Here is a 23963-nt window from a genome sequence, read left to right as displayed (position 1 = left end):
TAGTTCTTACATTGGGATTGGAAAAGTTCAGCTAGTATATTCGAATGGCTGCTACTAGGAGAATTTAAATTTAATATTGAGGGTGGGGGGTGGGGTGGCAGAAAGGGGTGTCATTGGTGCTTATTCCAGAACAGTATGTTGCATGAACTGTTCCACTTGTGCCGTGGACCCCCCCCATCTACCGCTGCCCTGCACCTTCAAAATAGGCTCCAGAGGGTTTCCCCCACAAGCAGATGGGCTCATGGGGAGAGGCGAGGAAGGGGAAGTTCTGCTGCTTTTGGGCTTTCCAATAGGTGTCTGGTCGACCAATAAGTTTGCAGGATGCTGGACGAGATGTTCCACTAGCCCGAAGCAGCAGGCGTTCCTTATGTTCTTAGGAGATCTTGTTGCATGATCAGGAAACACTACTTGCAGAGAGTTGAATACAATTTTGCACCGGCCACTTGTGACCCAAGTGAAGATGCCCCCGTGCGCCACCTGCAGGTGCATCCTTGGATCTTGGCTGTTTCCTTGCACTCGCAACACATCCTGTAGAATTCTATCTGTTATATTTTATCTGCTCAAATCAGAATGAATTTCGGGAACCAAAAAGTCGTATTGAAAACTTCCAAGCTGCCTGGCCCCAAAATGGCAACTGGACATTCTGTATATTCTGGCGTATAAGACTACTTTTTAATCCAGGAAAATCTTCTCAAAAGTCAGGGGTTGTTTTATATGCCGGGTGGAGAATCTGCGGTTGAGTATATCTCAAACTCTATATTGTAACTGGAAAAGTTGGGGGTCGTCTTATACGCCCAGTCGTCTTATACGCCGGAAAATACGGTAGCTTATATACCTGGGTTTCTAACACTGGATGAAACCTATTTCCTCTTTCCTGCTTGAGGAGGCTTCTGCACGCAACCTCCCCACCCTAAAAAAAAAATCCCCTCCCTCTTCTTTTGAGATAGCTTGGGTTAATGGTTCTCAAAACGTGTAGCAAGAAAATTTAAACAAAAAAGCTCTTCTTTGATCATTCATTCTTGCCTGCTTTGCCTACCTCTTCTCTCTCCCCCTTTCTCATTCTCAGGTCCTCCCCCTCCAGAACAGGATGAAAGAAGTTGACCGCTTCCCAATGGCCCTCAACATTGGCATGGCAATTGTGATGACCTTGTATGTCTCGTTGGCCACCCTGGGGTATATGTGCTTTGGGGACGAAATCAAAGGCAGCATCACTCTGAACCTGCCGCATGCATGGTAAGCGGAAACGTAACTTTGCAGAACTCCAGTGTCCTTCAGGGGGGTCTTAATTTGCCTCCTGCTCCTGAATGCTAATCTGAATGCTACCCATCACTGTGTAAAAAGTGCATTGGGAAGATGATGAGTTGGAAGGTGAGCAATGGCAGGGGGGGTATAAGGACAAGGTCAAGTTTTCAACCACGGGACTTGATCAGTGTAGACAACTGTGTTATGGCATCACTAGGACCTGTAATTACCGGAGGGAAGAGCGCATCAAAGGGCCTGCCTGCCGAATCATAGTTTTTATGTGATTCAGGAAGTGGCTGTGGCTCTATAAAAGAGATTAGTTTTGTAGGGCAGGGGAACAGACTGCAGTCTTACCAGAAACAACTTGTTTCCCCTCCCTGCTAGAATCCTAGCGTCTACCTACCAGAGCCAGCTGCAGAACACATACCCTTAGAATGACAAAACAGAAGGTGCTCAGTGCCGGAACTGAGCTTTCAAGCAGAAGTCCTCTCCTGGTTATCTTTCTCCATTTCAGTGTCCTAATCCAGGTGGGGAAAGTCAGCTTGTTGGGAAACATTGAATCTGCTGGGAGTTGGAAACCCTTGCCTATATGGCTCAGGGATCTGCCACGTGATCCCAACCCACCTTCTACCCAGTCCTGCTGTAGAATGAAAGGCAAAGAAGCCGCAGAGGCAAGTATTGTTCTCTCTTTGCCAGCAGTGTGCAGTGAGTCGCTTTTGCTTTGCTGCCATCCCAGGCCATAGTCCGAAGGCATATGAGGCATAATAATAATAATAATAATAATAATAATAATAATAATAATTTGTACCCCGCCCATCTGGCTGGGTCTCCCCAGCCACCCTGGGCGGCTTCCAACAAATATTAAAATACATTAAAATATCACAGATTAAAAGCTTCCCTAAACAGGGCTGCCTTCAGGTATTTTCTGAATGTCAGGTAGTCGTTTATCTCCTTGACCTCTGATGGGAGGGCGTTCCACAGGGTGGGCGCCACTACTGAGAAGGTCCTCTGCCTGGTTCCCTGTAGCTTTGCTTCTCGCAGGGAGGGAACCGCCAGAAGGCCCTCGGCGCTGGATCTCAGTGTCCGGACTGAACAATGGGGGTGGAGACGCTCCTTCAAGTATATAGGACTGAGGCCATTTAGGGCTTTAAAGGTCAGCACCAGCACTTTAAATTGTGCTCGGAAGCGTATTGGGAGCCAATATAGATCTCTCAGGACCGGTGTTATGTGGTCCCGGCGGCCACTCCCAGTCACCACTAACTTGCACATTCTGGATTAATTGCAGTTTCTGGGTCACCTTCAAAGGTAGCCCCACATAGAGCGCATTGCAGTAATCCAAGCAGGAGATAACTAGAGCAGCCAATGTCCTGAAGCTAAGCAGGTCAAGGCCTGGTTGGTGTCTGGATGGGTGACCACCTAGGAACCTCACGTGCCTACCGTACTTATTTTTACTCATTCCGCAAAATTTGTACGCCTCTCGGTTGTAACGAAAACTCAAAGCGGTTTCCCAAAAAGAATAAAATTGCTAGTGAAAAATAACTACAGTATTTAAAAGATCCAGAAGAATAATTAAAATCATTGAAAAGCTGATTTAAAACATGTGCCAACGTTCTGGATAGGATTGCCTGAACAAGAATGTTTTCTGCATGCACCTTGAGTTCCATGATGGAAGAAAGGCTCGATATGAAAGTACTAAGTCCTGTCAGGTTGCTTAACCCATGGGGCTACTTGAATTGGTAATTTCTGGCTGTGGCTTTGAGTCTAGCATAGCTGCATAAGTTGTGTCAGGGGTGAGGGTGACCTGTATGGTCCATCTGGCCCCACAGATAATGGAAATTCAGATAGTAAACACATGTTTATTTAATTTTCTGAACCAAGGTTGGAGACATGTTTCACTCCAGGAAGCTAAGCTTGGAAACTCTCAAGCAGGCTACAGTTAGTCCTAAGGCAGAATACAGAGAAGGTCCCTACATATAAAAAACGGATTAGCAGTGAGAGCTACAAATATGAAAATCTACTTGCAATGTACTTCAGAGAACACACACATGAATGGAGGACTATAATGCTCCTGAACAACTGGCTATAGCTCTGTCTTGACAGCTAAGTCTATTTCAAATACAGGTGAAACTCGAAAAATTAGAATATTGTGGAAAGGTTCCTTTCTTTAAGTAATTCAACTTAAAAGGTGAAACTAATAGATGAGATAGACTCGTGACATGCAAAGCGAGATATGTCAAGCCTTTATTTGTTACAATTGTGATGATTATGGCATACAGCTGATGAGAACCCCAAATTAACCATTTCAACTTGGGGGTTTTCATCAGCTGTACGCCATAATCAGCACAATTATAACAAACAAAGGCTTGACATATCTCGCTCAGAGCTTCATTGCTTATTTATGTTAGTTAAATGCAGAATTTTAACATTACTGTTACTATTAGCTGTTTCAAATGTGAAATTCACACACACACACACACACACACACACACACACACACACACAATGGCAAGTGGAATGGAATCCGGCTGGAATGAAGAGATTAACAAATAATGCTTCTAGTTCCTTAGAGTCGCAAACAAAATCTCCCTTGGCTGTATTTTTTTTTAATATGAAAAAAAGCTTGCTTGGAAGCAGTAATAAATTAGCAGTCAATTTTGATTTAATATTTCTTAAAAATATTAACATTTTTTTCCTGAATGCTTTTTAGTGCCAGAAATATGCTTACTCTGTTAGAACGGAGAGTTTTGCCTGAAGTCAGCTTGTACCATAATCAGCTTTGAAGTTATTTTTTTTTTCAGGTTAAGAATCCTAATGAGCTTTCTTCTCCTTCTCCATCCTCTTCTCTGTCCCCTTACAATATCTACTGCAAACGACCTTGGATCTACCATTCCCCTACGGCGGGGGTGGCCCAAGGCATTTTGCCACCTGAGGCGAAATGGCCTGCTGCCGCCACACGATGTGCTCAGGGGGTGGCGGCAGCATGACACTCTCCTTGAGGAAAAGCCCTTGCAAAGCCTCACCTCCTGGCAGCGAGGCTTTGCGAAGGCTCAGCGAGAGGCCAATGAAATACTGTGCTGCTCTTCCGCGACCACCTTCCTTACTTGGGTTGCTTCTGTGGCGGATGGGTTCTGCCTCTTGAATTTCTGCCACCTGAGGCAGCTGCTTCATCACACCTCATGGATGGACTAGTTTTGCCTAGGGCTATCTATACGTCTGCCGTGCTTGTCTAGTCCATCTGATTTTTGTTTGCCCTATTGCAACAATCTGCCTAGATCTGTGCTGTAACCAGAGCCGGATATAGGTTTGATGAGGCCCTAAGCTACTGAAGGTAATGGGGCCTTTATATGTCCAGCTGTCCTTTGTCAACAACAAATTGTCGCTGTTCTTGGTGTTGAATACATGCTATATGGTAATTTATCGACCTTGTTGTTGTTCAGTCGTTCAGTCGTGTCCGACTCTTCGTGACCCCATGGACCAGAGCACGCCAGGCACGCCTATCCTTCACTGCCTCTCGCAGTTTGGCCAAACTCATGTTAGTAGCTTCGAGAACACTGTCCAACCATCTCATCCTCTGTCGTCCTCTTCTCCTTGTGCCCTCCATCTTTCCCAACATCAGGGTCTTTTCCAGGGAGTCTTCTCTTCTCATGAGGTGGCCAAAGTACTGGAGCCTCAACTTCAGGATCTGTCCTTCTAGTGAGCACTCAGGGCTGATTTCTTTGAGAATGGATAGGTTTGATCTTCTTGCAGTCCATGGGACTCTCAAGAGTCTCCTCCAGCACCATAATTCAAAAGCATCAATTCTACGGCGATCAGCCTTCTTGATGGTCCAGCTCTCACTTCCGTACATTACTACTGGGAAAACCATAGCTTTAACTATACGGACCTTTGTCGGCAAGGTGATGTCTTTGCTTTTTAAGGTGCTGTCTAGGTTTGTCATTGCTTAATAGGTATCTAAAGCCATTTGCACATGTTGCCATGTGCAACACCTTTAAAAGGGCATTGGATGTCAGCCAGCCAAAGGCCTGGTTGAAGAGGAATGTATTTGCCTGGTGCCTAAAGATGTACAATGAAGGTGCCAGGCAACCCTCCCTGGGGAGAGCTTTCTACAAATGGGGAGCCACTGCAGAAAAAGGCCTGTTCTTGTATTGCCTGCCTCTGGACCTCTCGTGGAGGATGCCTCTGAGGCTGATCTCAAGGTCCAAGTAGGTTCATATGGAGAGAAGCGGTCCTTGAGATATTACGGTCCGGAGCTTAAATGGTAGATCCTTTGCACAGGGCATGGGATACACTTCTTCAGGCATCTTTTCAGCAGTGGTGGTGGGTCTGAACTCGGGATAAGGCAGGAGGGGCTTCCAAACTCAGTAAATGAATGCTGGGTTTCACCCTCCCAGCGCAAGAAAGGGAAAACCTCAAATCTTTCTAGTTTAATGATTCTGTAGTAAAACACAACTTTAACTTTTTTTAAACATCTCTCTTTATTATTTAAAAATACAAATACACATATACACAAACACAAACACACAACATAAACATATACATTTACATACTACTATCCTTTTTTTACAGACAAATTCTCGTACGTCCAATTACCCTCATTGCATTTAGTACTATTATATTTGTATCGCGTGTAGTTATAGATTTCATTTACAAATCATATTTTTTCCATCCTTGAATCTCTATTTATTACTTTAAAGGTTCAGTCTACATCTGCCATTAGAACACAACTTTAACTTTTATTTAAAACAGTGATGCAATTTGGAAACAACAGTTCAGATTACAAAACGCTCTCTCTCTGTGTGTATTCCATTGCTAATTACATGCCTGGGTACGCTTGCTAGACCAAAAAAGTTCTTAGCAGCCGGTGAGAACAATAACTTGAAGGCAGGAAACTTCCTAATACCAATGGGCAGGGAGTTCCAAAATGTAAAAATAAGAATAATGTATATGTCGCCCATCTGACTGGGTTGCCCCACCCACTCTCGGCGTCTTCCAACACATTAAAACACTAAAAGATTGATTTCTTGCGAGTGCAAATGAGTATTACGTGGCATTTGTAAAAGTGCCAGTTGCACAGTTCTTAGCGGTCAAATGGGCAGATTTGTAGTGAGGTGATCCTTCAGGTAAGTGCTTGGGCAGGTGCTTAGACTATGCTTTGTGAAATTGCGCCTTTCCCTTGAAGCAGACTTGTTCATCGTATCCTTCTGACCAGTGTCAGTTTTGCCCAAACGTGTGGCTTTCTCTCCCCCTCCAACAGGTTGTACCATATGGTCAAGATCCTCTACTCTTTTGGGATTTTCATTACCTATTCGATTCAGTTCTACGTCCCGGCTGAGATCCTCATTCCGGCCGTTGCTTCCCGGGTGCAGCAGAAGCTGAAGCTGTTCTGCGAGCTGGCGGTCAGGGCGCTCTTGGTCTGCTCAACTTGTAAGTACGAGGCTGTGTGCAAGGCAGACCTCCCCAACTTTTGTGCCTTCCAGATGTGTTGGACTCCACTTCCCATCAGCCCTGGTTGATGCTGGTCAGAATTGAAGTCCAGAACATCTGGAGGGTCCTAGGTTGCAGAAGGCCGCTGTGAAGCTAACTTTTTGGGTTTCCCTTGACAAGCAGCATCTTGGGCAGTGAGGAAAGGGTTCACTGGGGCCTGTTGAATTTAGGATTTAAGTTGCATTTACTGGTGTTTGACTCAACTTTAAGCCCCCCCCCTCCATAATGTAGCCAAATGCCCACATCTGTCCTGTGAACACAGACACATCAAGGAACGTATTTGGATTCATGTGATTTGCTGTTATCTTTTGGTCGTTGAGATGTTTCCATTGCATGCAGTGTTTGCAGCGTGCCGTTATAATGTAGCCCGGCTCTGAGCTTAAAGCTAATTCAGTTTTAAACCAACCTTGCAGCTTTGTGGATGTGTGTGCTATATATTCATGTGATCTGGATTCGACTGTCGCAGCGCCTGCTGCAGCTGTAGAGAACGATGCGGGAGAGACGTGATTTGTTGCAGCTGGTTTCTATTTTCATTTTTTATATACATATAATGAAACACCAGCACCCCATAGTTTGCCACAATTATACATAGATAGATGCACAATAAAAACCGCATTAAAAAAGAATTAAAACAGATCACCAGTTCATGTGGGGCTCTTCAAGGAGAGCCTTATGTAGAGTGCATTTCACTCGTCCAGCCTGGAAGATTCCAGTGTGTGGATTTGCTGTGGCTTAGCCTTCCCCGTCCACGAAGGCCCATCAGGATTGATAAAACTAAGATGCTCAGCTCAAACGAGAGAGAGAGATGTGATAATTTGTAGGAATTCTACAACGGCTCTTCTCCTGTTCCCCTTGTTGCTCATCTGATGGTGCCGTGTTAAATAAGGTAAAGACTCGATTGTGACTTCTGTTATTGCAGCAGGGCAATTGGCACAGTCGTGAAGCCCTTTGGAGAAGAGGTTTCTGGTCGAGTATCTTTCCACTTTGCATTCAAACTGTCCTGGTTTCTGCGCAGCTTAACTCGATTATGCTGTGTGCATTTGTGTCAAGATGATCTTCTAGGGAGACGTGATTGGATTTGGCATGGGAGGAGGCAAGCTTTTACCTGCTGCGTAGGCCGTCAGATACACCCAGATGCGTCAACGGCCTCTCCAAACCATCAGTGATGCAACCAAAGTTCAGGCGTGACGTACGAGCCTTGCCTTGCGCTGCCCCCCTTTCCCCCCCCAAAAGGAACGAAGGAAGATCAAGGGCAGTTAATGCATAATCCATATATTCTGCCCAAGGCCTTCACACTGGTGTAAATGGGAAGGGAGCCAGATTTTATTTATTACTTATTTAATTTATCAGCTGCCCATTGCTGGCAGTTCTCCAGGTCGTGGGTGAGGGTGAACAGCAACGTTATAAACCGCAAGTGCACAACATGCAGCTGAAACGCAGCTATAAGATCAAACAAACTGGGTTCGTTAGAGCAAGAGAAAATTAAAAAAATACACCAGGGGACGGCACAGAAGCTAAACCTATTGCAAAGCTAAAATACTGTTGGACCATAGCACAGTAAAAAGCTCTTGTGTCTGGTGCCAGAAATACATTTAAAGTCAGAGCCAGGTGGTCTTCTCTGGCGAAGACGTTCTGTAACTGAGGGGCCACCACTGAAAAGGCCCGAACTCTTAGCCAGCCACCATTCCTCATTTGGTACTTGGAATAGGGACTCAGGCAGTGATCTTACAGCATGGGAAAGGGCAGAGGTGACACTGAGCAGTCTAAACTGAATTGTGAACCGCAGAACTTACGGCCAAAATAACTGAGCAGTATCCAGCTAACTCGTTCCATCAGCAAAAGGATTACTGCTTGCGCAGTAGAACTCTCCTCCCTCACTCCCTGTTTGTGCCCCACCCTCCTCAGATCTGCTCCAGAGCATTGGGGTATCCCTTGGAATAGAGTATGTGGAATGTGGAGGCGTGGGGATTTGTTGTGCTGGCAGTAACCCTTGAGCTGATGAGTGAGTTGGATGCATGTGTAGCACATTTCATTAGAGAGTGCACTGAGCAATTTATTATTCTTATTCAACAAAGGAAGAAGGGAAGTGGCTGGAAGCGACAAGGCAAGCTAGGACAAATTACGTGCCTAATCTTCAATGCGTTTGCTGGGATAAGCTCCCTCTTGAAATATCTACATGGCTGTCAGTGAAAATGTGTGCTGCACACATTTTGCATATTTAGAACACTAGAGGGTGCCAAGAATTTATTTCTCTCCTATCCTCTCCCCTTCTGTCTGTCTCTGTCATCGCTCTCTCTCTCTTTCTTTGTGCCTGCCCCCCAAATATCTTAACACTTTGCTCCAGATGCATTTCACGGGGATTTGATTTGAACTCTGCATTTGAACACTGAAGCCTTTATCTGTGTAGCAGGTTTGACTGACACCCAGGCAAGTGCTTCAGAGGTTTCTTACCATAAAGACCCAGAATTGCAGAGCAGGGTGGGCAAAAGTTGGTTTTTCACGATGGTGGCACAGCTTCTGGTAACCATCATTTTAGTGGCACAAGGAGAGGAATTAAGGGTATTCTGTAAAACCTAAATTAGACATTCTACTTTTTGTTTTAACTGTATTTGGGGGAAATGCTCAGTCCTCTAGTTCCTTGATTAGTTTCTCACCTTTGGAAAAATGGGCTGGGGTTTTTTTGGTGTTTTTTTTTGAGAATTCATACTGCACAAAATCTTTATGGAGTTTATACGGCGCTATGCCTCTGTTAAGCATTCATCCTGAAACATTTGCAAGAAGGTTATATGATTTTGCCAGCTAGAGGTTGCTATCCCACATGTTTTCCAGTGCAATTTCTAGTCACTTTTGTTACGGACATTATTGTGGTTAGAAAAGTGGAAGCATACCATATTTTTCAATGTATAAGATGCTCCCTATTTTTGGAAATATTTTAAGAAAATGGGGGGAATTGTTGAGCTTTTTTAAAAGGGGGGATTGCCGAAAATCGCTCACCCGCACGCATCACAAAAACCGCCTTTCGTCTGTCCCCTCTCTGGCAGAAGCTGCCAATCACCCGCCAAATTGCCACGTCAGCCAATCAACAACAGCCATTGGCGTGGCAAGCAATAACCCGCCCAATAGCCGCTGACAGCCAAGGCAGCAACCAATCAAACCCTATGTAGTATGCACTATCCATGTATAAGACGATTCCCACTTTTTAGCATAATTATTAAAGAAAGAAGCCTAGTCTTATACATGGAAAAGTACGGTATTTAGAAAGTGAGGGATAACAGACAAACTTTGTGCAAGTAAGCAGACGCCTGGAAGCACCTTATTTATTTGCTCCTCCAGCCATTATTTCTCAGTGGTATCTGACTTTCCCCCATCACCTTAATGCTTACACACCTTGCTTGAGTTACAGGTGGGTAGCCGTGTTGGTCTGCCATAGTCGAAACAAAATAGAAAATAGAAAATTCTTTCCAGTAGCACCTTAGAGACCAACTGAGTTTGTTCTTGGTATGAGCTTTCGTATTTTCTATTTTGTTACACCTTGCTTGCTCACCCATTCCACCATTTAATATTGCTTGCTGATGCAATCGGCGTTAAGTTTTGTTTATGATCAGTTCACACGGAAAGGCTACAGCTCGGTGGTAGAGCATCTATCTGATGTGCATGCAAAAAGTCCAGGGTTCACGCATGTCCTGTTTGCCAATGCTCTTTTCACAAAGCGGTGCCTGTTGTGTTATGAAACTGTGACTTTTTGACCGATATGTGGCACTAAATTCCATTCACACCAATGGGCATAGTGTGGCAGAACAACAAACGTCATTGGACCACATTGCTGTCGTCCCCCCTCCACCTTTCTGAGTCACTCATGAAAACAGCAGGAAAGAACTGTATGCTGGGATACCACCCCAAATTCTGTCACCTTACTCTTCACAGGTGTGTCTCCCACCCCCCCTGGAAGCAATTAACGCAGAAATCCACACTATACTTCCCCAATATTCTACTGGATTTCTGGAAATGATTCTCATGTCGTGTGGAAGTGCAAATATAATGCGGAAATTAACAGTTGGAGAAATGTTGGGGAAACGGAATAAAGTTCTATGTGGATGCAGCCTTAATCTCATCCGTGTTTGGATAGGAACTCTGTCTGCTACCTTGAGTTGACGTTGTGGAAGACAGGCAGGATGCACATGTGATAAGAAAACCGAGAGATTTATTGTTTCAGAAAGGGAGATGTAGAAAAATGTTCGAGACTCGCCCCCCCCCATAAATATCCCCACCACCACCATGAATCATTCACATAAAGTATGCAAAACTTAACTTCAATTGTACTCCCACCATCTCTTTATTTAATGCTTCTTGAGAGTACTGAGTTCGGTAATTCTCTGTGCTGTTCTTATGAATGTTGCAAATATGCTCTGAGCCCGGGGCGGCGGGGTGTGTGTGTGGAACTATCTGAAAAGTATTCTGATAGAACTTGTGCATGTTCAGGAAGCAGGTGTAAAATTATTTTTGTAATTGCTCTGGGTTTTTATACTAATATTTTGATCTTATCGGTTGAATTGTGGATTGTTCTATATCCCGGTTTTTATTTGAAATGTAGTGGACTCTCCTTTGTTGTGGACTCCCCTTCGTTGGAGGTTTTTAAGCAGAGGTCGGGTGGCTGTCTGCCAGGGATGCTTTAGTTGGGATTCCTGCATTGCAGGGGGTTGGACTAGATGACTCTCAGGGTCCCTTCCAACTCTACGATTTTGCAATTAATTTATTTGGAGATAGTTGTGATGCACGCTTCACCCAAGGTTATCAGGGTGGCACAAAACAGGCCTTATGATGACAATTAACAATTAAGAAAAAATTAAACAACATCCCTTTAGTAACTGGCTGGCATCTATCTGTCTCAGGGGACAATGGAAGAATGTGCCTTTAGGGTAAATTCAAACCGTTGGAGAGTTACATCTCCTGCTGTTGCTGTAGAGACTGATGTGGGAGAGACATGTTTTGTTGCAGCTGGGGAAGATGAAGGCATCCACTTGTGCTGCTGCAGATGCACCAGGAGGCTGATCCCAATGGTCATTCCTCCTCTGGTCACTGCTGACCTGACTGCATGTCTCCAGGGATTCCCAGTCATCTACAAGGGTTGATGTTAATAGTATTCATGTCATGTTTGCAGAAATCCTTGTAACACAGAGTTGGTCTGCTGTCATGAACATGACAGCCCAAAACAAAGAAGGACAGCCTGAGATAGAAGGCAGGCAGGCAGGCAGAAGGAGAATAGAGAGACTTGCAGATTTTTTATACAGCTGAAACCAGTGGACTGACGCCTCCTCTTCCCTCTGAAGCTGGCAGGAATGCGGCTTAGCAGCTCAGGAAAGGTGGGCTGGATGAGAGCCACCTTTCTGAGGAATCACAGTCACTCACAGCACCAGGGAGGCAGAGCATTTCCTCACCGGAAGAGGAAGTAGCTGACCCCATCAGTCCTAGGACTAGACAAATGGGAAAAGTCCAAGACAGAAGACGACCCCCAAAACGTAAGGGTAGGAGGTTCAGGATATTCTGCAGTAGCTGGAAGGATTCTTCAGAGGGGTCAACTTGATTGTGATGGATGCTCAGAGAGAGCGGTTGGAGGCCAATTGCTTGTATGCAATAAATCTTCTGATAATTACCTCTTGGGTGCTGTTTTCTCAAGCCAGCTCCCTGTAGAACACGCCTTTGGGGACCCTGTCATCTTCCATTCTGTGGACATGACCAAGCCAGTGTAGAGGTTGCTGAGACAGAAGTGTGAACGTGCAGGGAATGTGGGCTTGGGGGAGAGCACCTCTTTGTTTTGGACTCGTGTCTTGCCATGTGATGCTCAAAATCTTCCTGATACAGCACATGTGGAATGTGTTGAGTTGACGCTTCTGATGGGAGTAATTTGCCCATATCTTACTACCATAAAGCAGCATGGTCAACGTGCAAGCCTGGTAGACCTTCCTCTTGGTATTGGACGTTAGCATTGTATTCCCTTTTGGAGAGGTGAGCCATTGCCGTGGTCGCCTTGCCAACACGCTTCTCCTGCTCAGCATCAATGGAAAGGTTGCCTGTTATGGTGGAACCCAGGTAGACAAAATCATCTACCATCTCCAGCTTGTGGTCACCAATGCTGATGCGTGGAGTGCTGGCAACACCTCCTGACCCACGGTGTTGGTGTTTTCCCAGCTGATGGTAAGGCCGAACTCCATGCATACTTGGGCAAATCAATATGGTTACAATCACAGATAAATCATGCAGCAGAAGAGGAATTAAAGTACAGTGTTACCCTGGGTTACGCAGGTGATCCGTTGCGGGTCGCGGTGTGTAACACGTGCGTGTGTATCATGAACGCATGAACCCCCCCCCCGAAAGTAGCGTGATTTGAGCGCTTCTGCGCATCTGGGGGTCGCGCATTCGCAACTCAAACGTCCGCAACACGGGGTGTGCGTAACCCGGGGTACTACTGTATCGCCATACACTTCACCCTTGCCAAAATTCTGGACAGAGAGGTACATCTTTACCTGTTGTCCGATGCAAAATGCTTTAGGGACACTGCACTCCTTGAACTTCATCTGAAAATAGTTGGGATATTCCTGGAAAACATATATACAGTAGTTTTCTTTATTAATGTGTTGCCGCAAAAAAGGACTCAAGGGGCAGAGGAAAAATCAAAGTCATCAGTTGAATTATAACTTAAAAGAACTCTGATTAATACAGGGCTCTGTTCTATTATTTTTTTTAGGGGCCATGCTAATCTTCTCTGTATCGTTCCAATTTTAGTATATGTGCTGCCAAAGCGAGCACCAGGGCTCTGTTCTTAAGATAAACGTAGTCTTTTTCCTCTGTTTTATAGTTTGCTGCTCCTTGCTTATGAATTATTCACCTTTCACAATATGTCTTATTAGATAATATAGTGCAGTGGTTCTGTGTGTGATACTGCTAGAACAATCCTGGTTTTCCTCTAATAAAGGGCAGGCACTGTGACCGGTTTCTTCATACTCGCTTGCTGAGTCTGTCTGGTTGTAGATAAAAGTGATGGCTCAGTTTTGCACATCACAGTAAACCGTAGTTAATGCTTTACTTTGAGCGCAGAAGTCATTCCCTAAGCATGAGCAGCAGCAAACTTTGATTCTTGGCTTACCAGTTGTCATTTGTTTGACCCTCTCAAGGTACACCATAAACTAGGGTTTGATGTGACCTGTGGTTTAGTGTGGCATGTGAACACAGCCCCTGTATGACTCTTGTGCAGAGGAAATGTGGCAGCTAGACTTGGCTGGCTTTCTTTCTTTTTTAAAAAGAGGGTAGAAAGAAGTTGAATGAATGAGAAAACTTCTGTGTTTGGGTAGAAACTATCAAATACGACAAGTGGCAATAACAAATACGCTGGGTTTCCTAATCTAGTGCTCGAGGTTGCTATCAACTCCTAAGTCCTAAGTTTCACAATCTTGCAAAAACAATTCTGTTTCCTTAGACTTGTCTCCCCCAAACTCCTAATGTACAGAGTTTCTTTCTACATAAAAACTGAAGGCACCGCTTCAGCCTTAAGCTCCATATGGCGTGTGAATGCACACACACACACACTGTCTCAAACATTGCATGCATTTTGCGGCTGTAGGATAACTTGGTTAACATTGCATGCCCTTCTCATTTGCCTGGTTTAGTTTTAGCCTGAACCCTGAAACTGTTGTGTTGGTTTTGTTTTTTTGCACAGTGGTGATGCTTCTGGCACTCACTTCAGTCTGTTAACTATAATTCAGGCTGCCATGTTGCAATTCTGTTGACAGTGCTCTTGCTTCTTCCCTCAGCATGGCATTACCGCCCAATGACATTGTCACCATCTGCAGTGATCATGGAACCCAAGAAAGTAAAATCTCTCACTGCCTCCATTTCTACCCCTTCTATTTGCCAGGAGGTGATGGGACCAGTGGCCATGATCTTAGTTTTTTTGATGTTGAGCTTCAGACCATGTTTTGCGCTCTCCTCTTTCACCCTCATTAAAAGGTTCTTTAATTCCTCCTCACTTTCTGCCATCAAGGTTGTCTCATCAGCATATCTGAGGTTGTTGATATTTCTTCCGGCAATCTTAATTCCGGTTTGGGATTCATCCAGTCCAGCTAAACAACTTAGCCCTTAATTCACAGGCCCATTGATAATTTATCAGTGTTCAGTTAACATGTCGGTTGACCAAAGCTCAATCTCTTACACTGTCCCCAGGATTTAACTCTGGAGGGTGCATCTCGATTATGCATTCTGTTGCTTGCCAGTCTCTTCCTTTAAACAACCACTTGCTCAGCCTACTTACGGGTAAAGTAATCTCCAGATATTGGAGAAGAGGCCACGTGTGTCCTGCACGCAGTAGTCTCAAGTTTGTGGAACTGGCTTGACAGATGACGAGAGGAGACTACTGTTTCGGACCAGGAATATTACGGCAGTAGAGAAATGATGGATCACAGATTAGTGCTGATTGGCAGGCTACATTTGGAACATTTTAGTTTCTTAGAGCACCATTCAGTTTCTCTGAACAATTATATGTATAAGTGAACTCTTAAAAAAAGAAAAAGAAAAGACAGAGGTTTTTTTTAACTTGCGTTATTTACAGGTTTTGCCAGGTCCTCTGTTTTTCCCCAGTAATGCTCAGTTTGGAGCCCTGTTGGGCAAAAGGTGTGAAAACTATAGCCCCTATAGTTTTCTATAGGGATATTGCACTATAACTGGATATTGCACTTTTTGGCTATTTCCCCCATAATTAAGGTGCTTTTTCAGTGAAAACCTATTCCTTACCGATGACCAGTGAGGCTGATAATTTTATTAGGGTCATAGGCTATCAAAAGCAACAACAATAGGCTACAGCATTTGTTCACCCCCAATGGGGACAACCACCCTATTTTTAGATGCCTGGACCATAGACTAATAAGGCTGCTATCTGTTCCCCCCCCTTGCTTACAACACTTTTATTTTCCAGCCAGGTAAGAGAGAAACAGAACATTCTGCTCCCGCTGCAGACATCATAACAAGTTCACCAGCAGCAAAAAAAAAAAAAAAGGGGGGGCAAGTCAGTGTTCTAGGGTGGGTGATAAGGGTTTAATCACTCTCTGTTTGCTAACAGAATATCAGTCTTGAAACTGAAATCTATTGATGACGAAGAAGGAAAAAACAAACCCTGTGCAGCTTGAAAATTAGGTAACGATTTGATGAAAGGAACATTTGCAAAAGAAAAAGTCAGTTCAGTTATGAACTGCTTTCTAAAATAAACCCACTGTTTCTTACCTGTTTGGTAATGGAGGATATTTGGATCCTGAGCCATTTTAAGGTGTTGCAAACCACTGCTAATATCACGAATTGGGCTTGGTGGCACATAGTTCTGGAGCTACTGAGGGCGTTTCTTAATGTGCATCTTAGGGAAGTGTATTTCTGAACACTTACGCACATGGTTTACAAAGCTGAGCATGAGTTCTGGGGCTCAGCACTTTTCTTTTACCCCTCTTCTATCATCTATGATCACATCCTCATTTTTTTCTCTGGTTAGTTGGCCAGTATTAAGCCAGGGTTCTCTGATTCAACAAACATCGCTGGAAATTCCATGTTAATGCAAAGGCGCAATCTTTGTACTGTACTAAAGTCAGGGAAGGAGAGGGGAGGGGGAGAGAGAAAGAGGGGGGGAGAGAGAGAGAGAGAGAGAGAGAGAGAAGAGAGAGGGAGGAGTGTTTTGTTCCTGGTGCTTGTTCTTGGATTCACAAACCATGGTTTATGAAGCCAGGAATGATTATGCAAACCACATCAAGGAAACTTAATTGCTTTTGTCCAACCAGTTGATCATCAGTTTAACCCTGATGTTTCGTTCTTTTGGGGTGATTGGTGGGCTACTTAAAAATGAGGCTGAAATTTAGATTTAGTTTTAAATTGTATTTTAATCTGTATTTTAATGAATTGTTTTATGTTTTTGTTGTGATTTTATTGGTGTTAGCCGCCCTGAGCCCGGTTTCGCGGGGAAGGGCGGGGTATAAATAAAAATTTATTATTATTATTATTATTATTATTATTAAAGTATATATTTGTTGTAACAAACTTTAATTCTATAGAAATATCTCCCCATTGTTTGATTTGGTTAGTTGACCAAATCTTTTTTCACTGGTCAGATTCCTAAAGTTACTGACCAGTGGGTTTTACATCCTTACTGACCACAAGTTTTTTCCACCCATGAATTTAATCAGAATAAGGAATGTATCTATTTCCTTAGCTCAGGGAGATCTTACCGCTTTTCTTTGCCCTTCTTTGTATGTCACATGGCACACATTCCTAGATGTAAGGATATTTACTTTGAGGAACTCTGCAGCAAAACTGGGGGGGGGGGGAGTGACAGTGATTAAAAGCTGTTTGGAAACTGGAAGTGCCATTATCCCTTAGTGGAATCGTGGAAATGTAACAATGGTGTTTTCTAATTCATCAAATCATTCCTCCCAACCAATCTCTGGCAGAATGCAAATGATAAAATAATTGGCAAGGCTCTAATAAACGTAATTTAGATTTTGTGTCTGAATGAAAATGAATATTGAATCTACACTTTGCTCTTCTTTGCATCTTTGGTAAGCTGTGCTCTTTCTAAGCTGAGAAAATGTGCTATGATTGCAGCGAGCTCAGAAATCATTTTCCATTGTTTGAAACAGGCCTCATTTTTAATTCAAAAAGGGGAAGGGGAGAAACTTTAAGGAAAGAATGGGTTCATAAGCATGATGATGATAGCAGACAATGAACTGGGGGCTTGGAAATTACTTGACAGATAAAGCTTGATGGACCAATTGCTTCTCATCAGACCTTCATGCCTGATTCAGGGGATGACCACTATGTAGGTCTCTGGTGCTGTCATAGGTAAAGGTAAAGGGACTCCTGACCATTAGGTCCAGTTGTGTTCGACTCTGGGGTTGTGGCGCTCATCTTGCGTTAATGGCCGAGGGGGCCGGCGTACAGCTTCCGGGTCATGTTGCCAGCATGACAAAGCCGCTTCCGGCGAACCAGAGCAGTGCACGGAAACGGCGTTTACCTTCCCGCCTATTTATTTACTTGCACTTTGACGTGCTTTCGAATTGCTAGGTGGGCAGGAGCTGGAACCGAGCAACGGGAGCTCACCCCGTCGCGGGGATTCGAACCGCTGACCTTCTGATCAGCAAGCCCTAGGCTCAGTGGTTTAACCCACAGTGCCACCCGCGTCATAGAACCACAAATAAGCAGCAGCAGTGTGTTTGTGTGTACATGAGAGAACTGCAAACTCCAGAAGTCTTGGAATACCCTCCTTTTTCCAAGGTAAAGGCTACAGCATTTGGGGCTTTTAAGGTTGTATTTACCAGTGTATTAATTTTTAACCTTCATCATGCAATTCCTGAGTATCTAATATATATATATATTTTACTGTGGGTAAACATTGTTTATGAAACTAAGAATGGGGAGGGTACATCTCTCCTGTGATTCTAGAGTATATAAATAGTTTCCCATCTTCTCTGCAGAAACTTATTTTGGCATTTATTTAGTGCAACATGAGCCGGCGCTATTTTCCAACTTGCATTTTTTGTTTTGTTTTATAAATTCGTTTTCTGAAAGCTACCTTGGTGGGTTAAATGTTTGAAAAACAAATGGGGTGTGCCAAAAGCACATTGAGTCCAGTGTCGTTTTCTGGCAGTGACCAGTCAGAAACCCATAAATAGGTACTGAGTGCTCCTCTGCCCCGCCCCCGCACTTGTGGCTCCCAGCAACTGGTGGTAGCCATTGTGAATTTGTGTCATTCTAATCTGTTACAGTATTGTAACTTTTGCATGTTTTAAAATACAGTCATACCTTGGACCCCGAACACCCTGGAACTTGTCTGTTTTGGCTCCCGAACACCGCAAACCCGGAAGTGATTGTTCTGGTTTGCGAACGTTCTTTTGGAACCCGAACATCCATCAGGGCTTCCGCAGCTTCCGATTGGCTGCAGGAGCTTCCTGCAGCCAATCGGAAGTCGCTACTTAGTTTTCTAATGTTTTGGAAGTCGAACGGACTTCCGGAACGGATTCCGTTCGACTTCCAAGGTATGACTACGGTTTTGAATTTTATGTTTTCGTCTCTTTGTAAACCGTTTTGAGGTTTGTTTGTTTGTTTGTTTTTACAATCCAGCCCTATATAAATTTTATGAAATAAATAAATAACCCTCTTTTAACACCATGTAAGTTAGTGCCCATCACTGCATGCAATTGGAAGAAATTCTGCACTTGAACAACGTGCTACGTCAAGAAACTGTTGTCCTTAATCTTCTGACATTCAGCTTTATTGTTTGTTCCCAAGTTCTTGTACGTATTATGAGACAAGGGAGAAAAGCTTTCACGTCTTCCCTTTCCCACACACACCTTGCATAATTTTAGACCTCTTGATCACGGCTGCACTTAACATGCCTTTTTTCTAAGCTAAGACACCCCAAATATGGACTGCTTTTGCTCATAAAGGAGTTGCTCCATCCCGTTGATAATTTCGGTTGCCCTTTTCTGCACCTTTTCAAAGTCCAAAATATCCTTTTTAATACCCAGAACGGTGCACAGTATTGCAAGTCTTGTTTCGCCATAGATTTGCATAATGGCATTATGATACAGATAGTTTTATTTTCAGTCCTTTTCCTAATGATCCCTTGCATGGGTTTTGCCTTTTGCATATCCGTTGCACATTGGGTCAACATTTCATCAAGCTGTGCACTGTGAAGAAGAAGAAGAAGAAGAAGAAGAAGAAGAGTTTGGATTTGATATCCCGCTTTTCACTACCCAAAGGAGTCTCAAAGCGGCTAACATTCTCCTTTCCCTTCCTCCCCCACAACAAACACTCTGTGAGGTGAGTGGGGCTGAGAGACTTCAGAGAAGTGTGACTAGCCCAAGGTCACCCAGCAGCTGCATGTGGAGGAGCGGAGACACGAACCCGGTTCCCCAGATTACGAGTCTACCGCTCTTAACCACTACACCACACTGGCTCTCCAGTGACCCCCAGGTCTCTCTTTCCTGGTCAGAGCTGCCAGTTCAGACCCCCTGAGCGAATATGTGAAATTATGAATTATTGCGCCCCAAATTTGCATCCTTTTACATTTGTTTGCATCAAATCAACTCCGCTACACATGCATGCTTGCGCTCTGTCCTCCCCCCTCCACCTCCTTTATTTCCTTAACTATTATTAAATGTGTAGCCCAAGTTCTTTAATTCTCTTTCTCTTTAAAAATCTAAATCCTTTCAACACCTCAGCACTTGAAACTTCAAGATGCTGGCAATTAAAAAATAATAATGCATGCTTTGCTTCCTGGGAAGTTGGGAGGGGGAAGTAACTTTCTCCCCATAAATGTAAACTTAGCTAATCATATTTAAAAGAAATTGGCGTGGGATCTTTTTTTTTTTTTAAATTGAAGTGAGCCCATATAAGGAAATTTTATTTAAGAATTGTTGCCTGAGGAAAGGGGAATTCTAAAGTAGTTTACATCCCTTGGAAGCAGCATGAATGTGCAGGTTTGTCAAGTTTTGAAAGCTGTTCAGTGCTACTTTTGCCTTGGCAGAATTTGTATCATGAATTTTTATTTGTTCTGTTCATGTATTTTAATTAGCAAACTGCGCAACCAGCAGTTAATGCTGGTTAGGGATGTGAGGAGGGGAGGATATTAAAATCCTGTATAATACGGTCTCAGGCAAACTAAAGGCAGGGAATGGACACTGATGCTGAAATCACTTTGTGCCTGTCATTTGTGGAAGGGTAGAGAATATGGGAAATGAGGACTTCATTCCCCAACCTGGTGCCCTCCAGCTTGTTTTGGACAAGGACTCCCATCAGCGCCTTGCAGCACAGAGTTCTAATACAATATCTGGAAGGCACCAGATATTTTATTTATTTTTAATCAGTAAGTTTTTTCTATATAAATGGGTGTCTGGGCATCCCTTGTACTTAAACCTATAAATCTTACTATGAACTGTGGCAGGATTTTTACTTTATTTTACTGTTGGAGTGGCAAACTTGAGGTTCCATTTATTAAAAGGCTTGGGATGGGATATGGATGTAAATAGGAACCAGTATGCATTGAGGCTTCAGTTTGAAGTCCTTGAGAGAACTTAATTCATCTGTGCAACAGTGGGAGGCAACTAGGAACTGTCAATGGAAGGGCCGTGCTCATTTTTGACGTCTCGTTTTATGCTGGCATCTGTAGTGTGAATAGAATTCATTTCGTTTACAGATGAATAAAGAAAAGAATGTTGAGCAGAAAGGGTGTAAAGACCTTTCAGAACTTAAATAATTGCAGTGTGGGTAGAGAATTTGTGAGAGATTTGTTTTGTTTCACAACCTGAGACCAAACTAGATGTAGACTTTCTCAAATAGTTTGGTGGAGTCTGTGTGATATTGTTGTTAATTTATTTATACCCTGCCCATCTGGCTGGGTTTCCCTATCTACTCTGTGTGGCTCCCAAAAGAAAATTAAAAACATGATAAAACATCAGACGTTAAAAACTTCCCTAAACAGGGCTGCCTTCAGATGTCTTCTAAAAGTCAGATAGTTGTTTATTTCCTTGACATCTGAAGGGAGGGTGTTCCACAGGGCGGGCGCCACCACCAAGAAGGCCCTCTGCCTGGTTCCCTGTAACCTCACTTCTTGCAGCGAGGGAACTGCCAGAAGGCCCTTGGCGCTGGACCCCAGTGTCTGGGCTGAACAATGGGGGTGGAGATGCTCCTTCAGGTATACTGGGCCGACGCCATTTAGGGCGTTAAAGGTCAGCACCAACACTTTGAGTTGTTGTTGTTGTTGTTGTTGTTGTTGTTGTTGTTGTTGTTGTTGTTGTACAGAGCCCCAACCCCAGACAAATCTAGTCTGTGAGATGGGGAAAGAAGGTTTTAACTCTCAGCTCCTGCTGTGTTACCATTCAGAATTGGAACCTCCCATACCTAACTGTTTACAACTAGAGGAAAGCTTGTAGAGGTTTTTAGATGAGATGGCTTTGCATTATGTTACCTAACGGAAGGGATACTGCAGGGGGAAAGAATCCAAAAAGCTACAGTTCCATGCAGCCTTGCTTGGGAATAATTGCTGTGGAACTTGGCCAAACGTGAGTCTGAGCAAACACCCCTGGATTTATGTGGTGATAGAGAGAGGAGCAATTTCAAGCATAACTTCAGACAAGTGTACTTATTTACAGCTTGGCGGGTAATAGCTCATTGGTGGCACTGTCATTCAGAAGGTCCCGGGTTCAGTCCCTGGCATCTCCAGGTAAGACTGAGTTGAGTTGAGTTGACTTGAAACCCTAAGGGAGCTGCTTGCAGAAAACAATACTTGAGCTAGATAGACCAGTGGTTTGACTTGGAATGAGGCAGCTTCCCATATTGCTAGTGAATCTCTCACTGAACAACGTAATGAGTGCCTTCAGTTTTGATACAAGGCAGACTTTTGTCAGGTCTCATGGATTTAATGTACCGGTATTGAACCAGTTTGAATCTTCTGGAATATTGTGTCGGCTGGATTAGAAAGGCACCACCTGTGAGGCTTGGACAGTGTCCCTCCTTCCCCATCTGATTTTTCTAATCTCCTCCTGCTTTAGATCCTTCCATTTCCCCTCTCCCGCACTATAGTTTCTTCTGACTCCCTGCCAAATTCTTCTTCGGATTGGCGGTTATCTTAGGTTAGCATGCAGGAAGTGGGATTGGAGGCTGTGGATTAGTCCTCCGTGCTTATGCAGATAAAAACCTCGTCAACTTGAGTATTGCTTGCTCTTCTACTTTGCATAAGCAAAATAACCAAGGATTGCAGCTGAAGAGAGTTGTCCACGTGAGCCTCCAGAGGGTGGTAAAAGCCAGCTTTTATTCACACATGACACACACAGCCCCGAAACAGTCTCCCCCCCAGCTTGCACTGGACCGTAAACTGCCTGTGGATCTCCTAGTTTCATAGCACTGCTTTTGTCAGGTGGCAGCACACTGGATTTTATAAGAGGCATGTGGTTGGTTTGGCTGGAGAGTTTCCTTCCTCCATTTGTGCTGGGACCTTGTGGTCCAGTGGGATTGGCAGAAGGCTTAGGAGAGACAGAAAGGATACACAATTTCACACAAGATTTGCGCACTGGGTCCAGAGCCATAAATCGTTGACTCTTACCTTTTGTATTGTACGCCTCTTCCTAGCCAGTGCACACACTCTTTTCTCTATCCAGGTAAGCAGGAAGCATTATATTAGTGCAAGGGTCATTCAACCCAGGCAAAAGCACTCAAGGAGGACCTAGAGAAAGCCACAGTGAGGGGTCTGGCCTGCAGAGAATCCCGAGAACTTGGAGGGCACATTTGCTTGGAGGGCAAATTTGGCACAAGGTTCGGCATCCCTGGTATAGTGTTTTAGCATATCTCACTCATCCTTCTGCACACAGAGGAAAGGAAACTTAATTAGCTGGAGAATGGTTCGTGGAAATGGCATGTGTGATGTGACAAGTAGCCTATTCATCAGGGACTCATTGGCGCTGGGATAGCTCAGTCGGTAGAGCATGAGGCTCTTAATCTCCGTGTCGTGGGTTCAAGTCCCACATTGGGCAAAAGATTCGTGCCTTTTGGGGTGGGGTGGGGTGTTGGACTAGATGACCCTAATGGTCCCTTCCGACTCCACGATTCTGTGAACCCATAACAAACCCCCTAACCTAAGCAGGGGTTCTCGATCTTTGCAGTATCTAATAAGACTTCCAAATAGACTCGCCTGGTGTCATACTCATGCAGTATCCGCCATGGACCATGCTTTGGTCTCACGTTGGTTATTGGGAAAGCGGCATGCAAATATTAAATCAAAATCGGATCAAGCATGAAAGTGAGGCGAGAGAGGAATTAATAATTAGCAAAAGGCCCCTTCTTTTAAGTCAAACTGTTGTTGATCTATGGCAGAACCCCCAGAGGTGTATCTACAAGAAGAATCCATTGTATCTTTCCTCTGCCTTGTATATTTCAAGGGTGATCGATCTGTGGTGTGGAAAAGTGTCCTTTTACACAGGAATGTGCCATGCATAGAATCAGGAGTTTCTCAGCTCTTTTAGCTGGCTGGTGAAAGGTCATATTGGACCAAACCCAGGATAATCTTATCTGCCACTGAGCCATAAACTTCCACAATTGGAAGAGTAGGAGGCTAAGCGCTTGAAGACCACCAGAGTCCCCCAATCCATGGCTCCAAAGCCCTTTGGACTTCTAGTTTCCTAGTTTACTTTTCTTGCTTGGTGCTATAAATCTCTCAG

General features: G+C 44.1%; 1 protein-coding gene and 1 pseudogene across 2 annotated transcripts in view; one reads left to right on the top strand and one right to left on the bottom strand.

The window, feature by feature from the left end:
• Positions 1 to 23963, top strand: part of SLC36A4 (solute carrier family 36 member 4) — an 85991-nt gene that overhangs the window by 32340 nt on the left and 29688 nt on the right. For both annotated transcript variants that reach the window (XM_033146119.1, XM_033146120.1), the window contains 2 exons: positions 1067 to 1233; positions 6497 to 6666. In XM_033146119.1, coding sequence (XP_033002010.1) covers positions 1067 to 1233; positions 6497 to 6666 — 337 coding nt within the window. The remainder of the gene's footprint in view (positions 1 to 1066; positions 1234 to 6496; positions 6667 to 23963) is intronic.
• Positions 13436 to 13530, bottom strand: LOC117046160 (annotated as a pseudogene).

The sequence above is a fragment of the Lacerta agilis genome, chromosome 4 (genome assembly GCF_009819535.1).
Source record: "Lacerta agilis isolate rLacAgi1 chromosome 4, rLacAgi1.pri, whole genome shotgun sequence".
NCBI classification, from domain to species: Eukaryota; Metazoa; Chordata; class Lepidosauria; order Squamata; family Lacertidae; genus Lacerta; species Lacerta agilis.
Note: the sequence above shows the minus strand (reverse complement) of the source record. Positions and strands in the feature narration are given on the sequence as shown.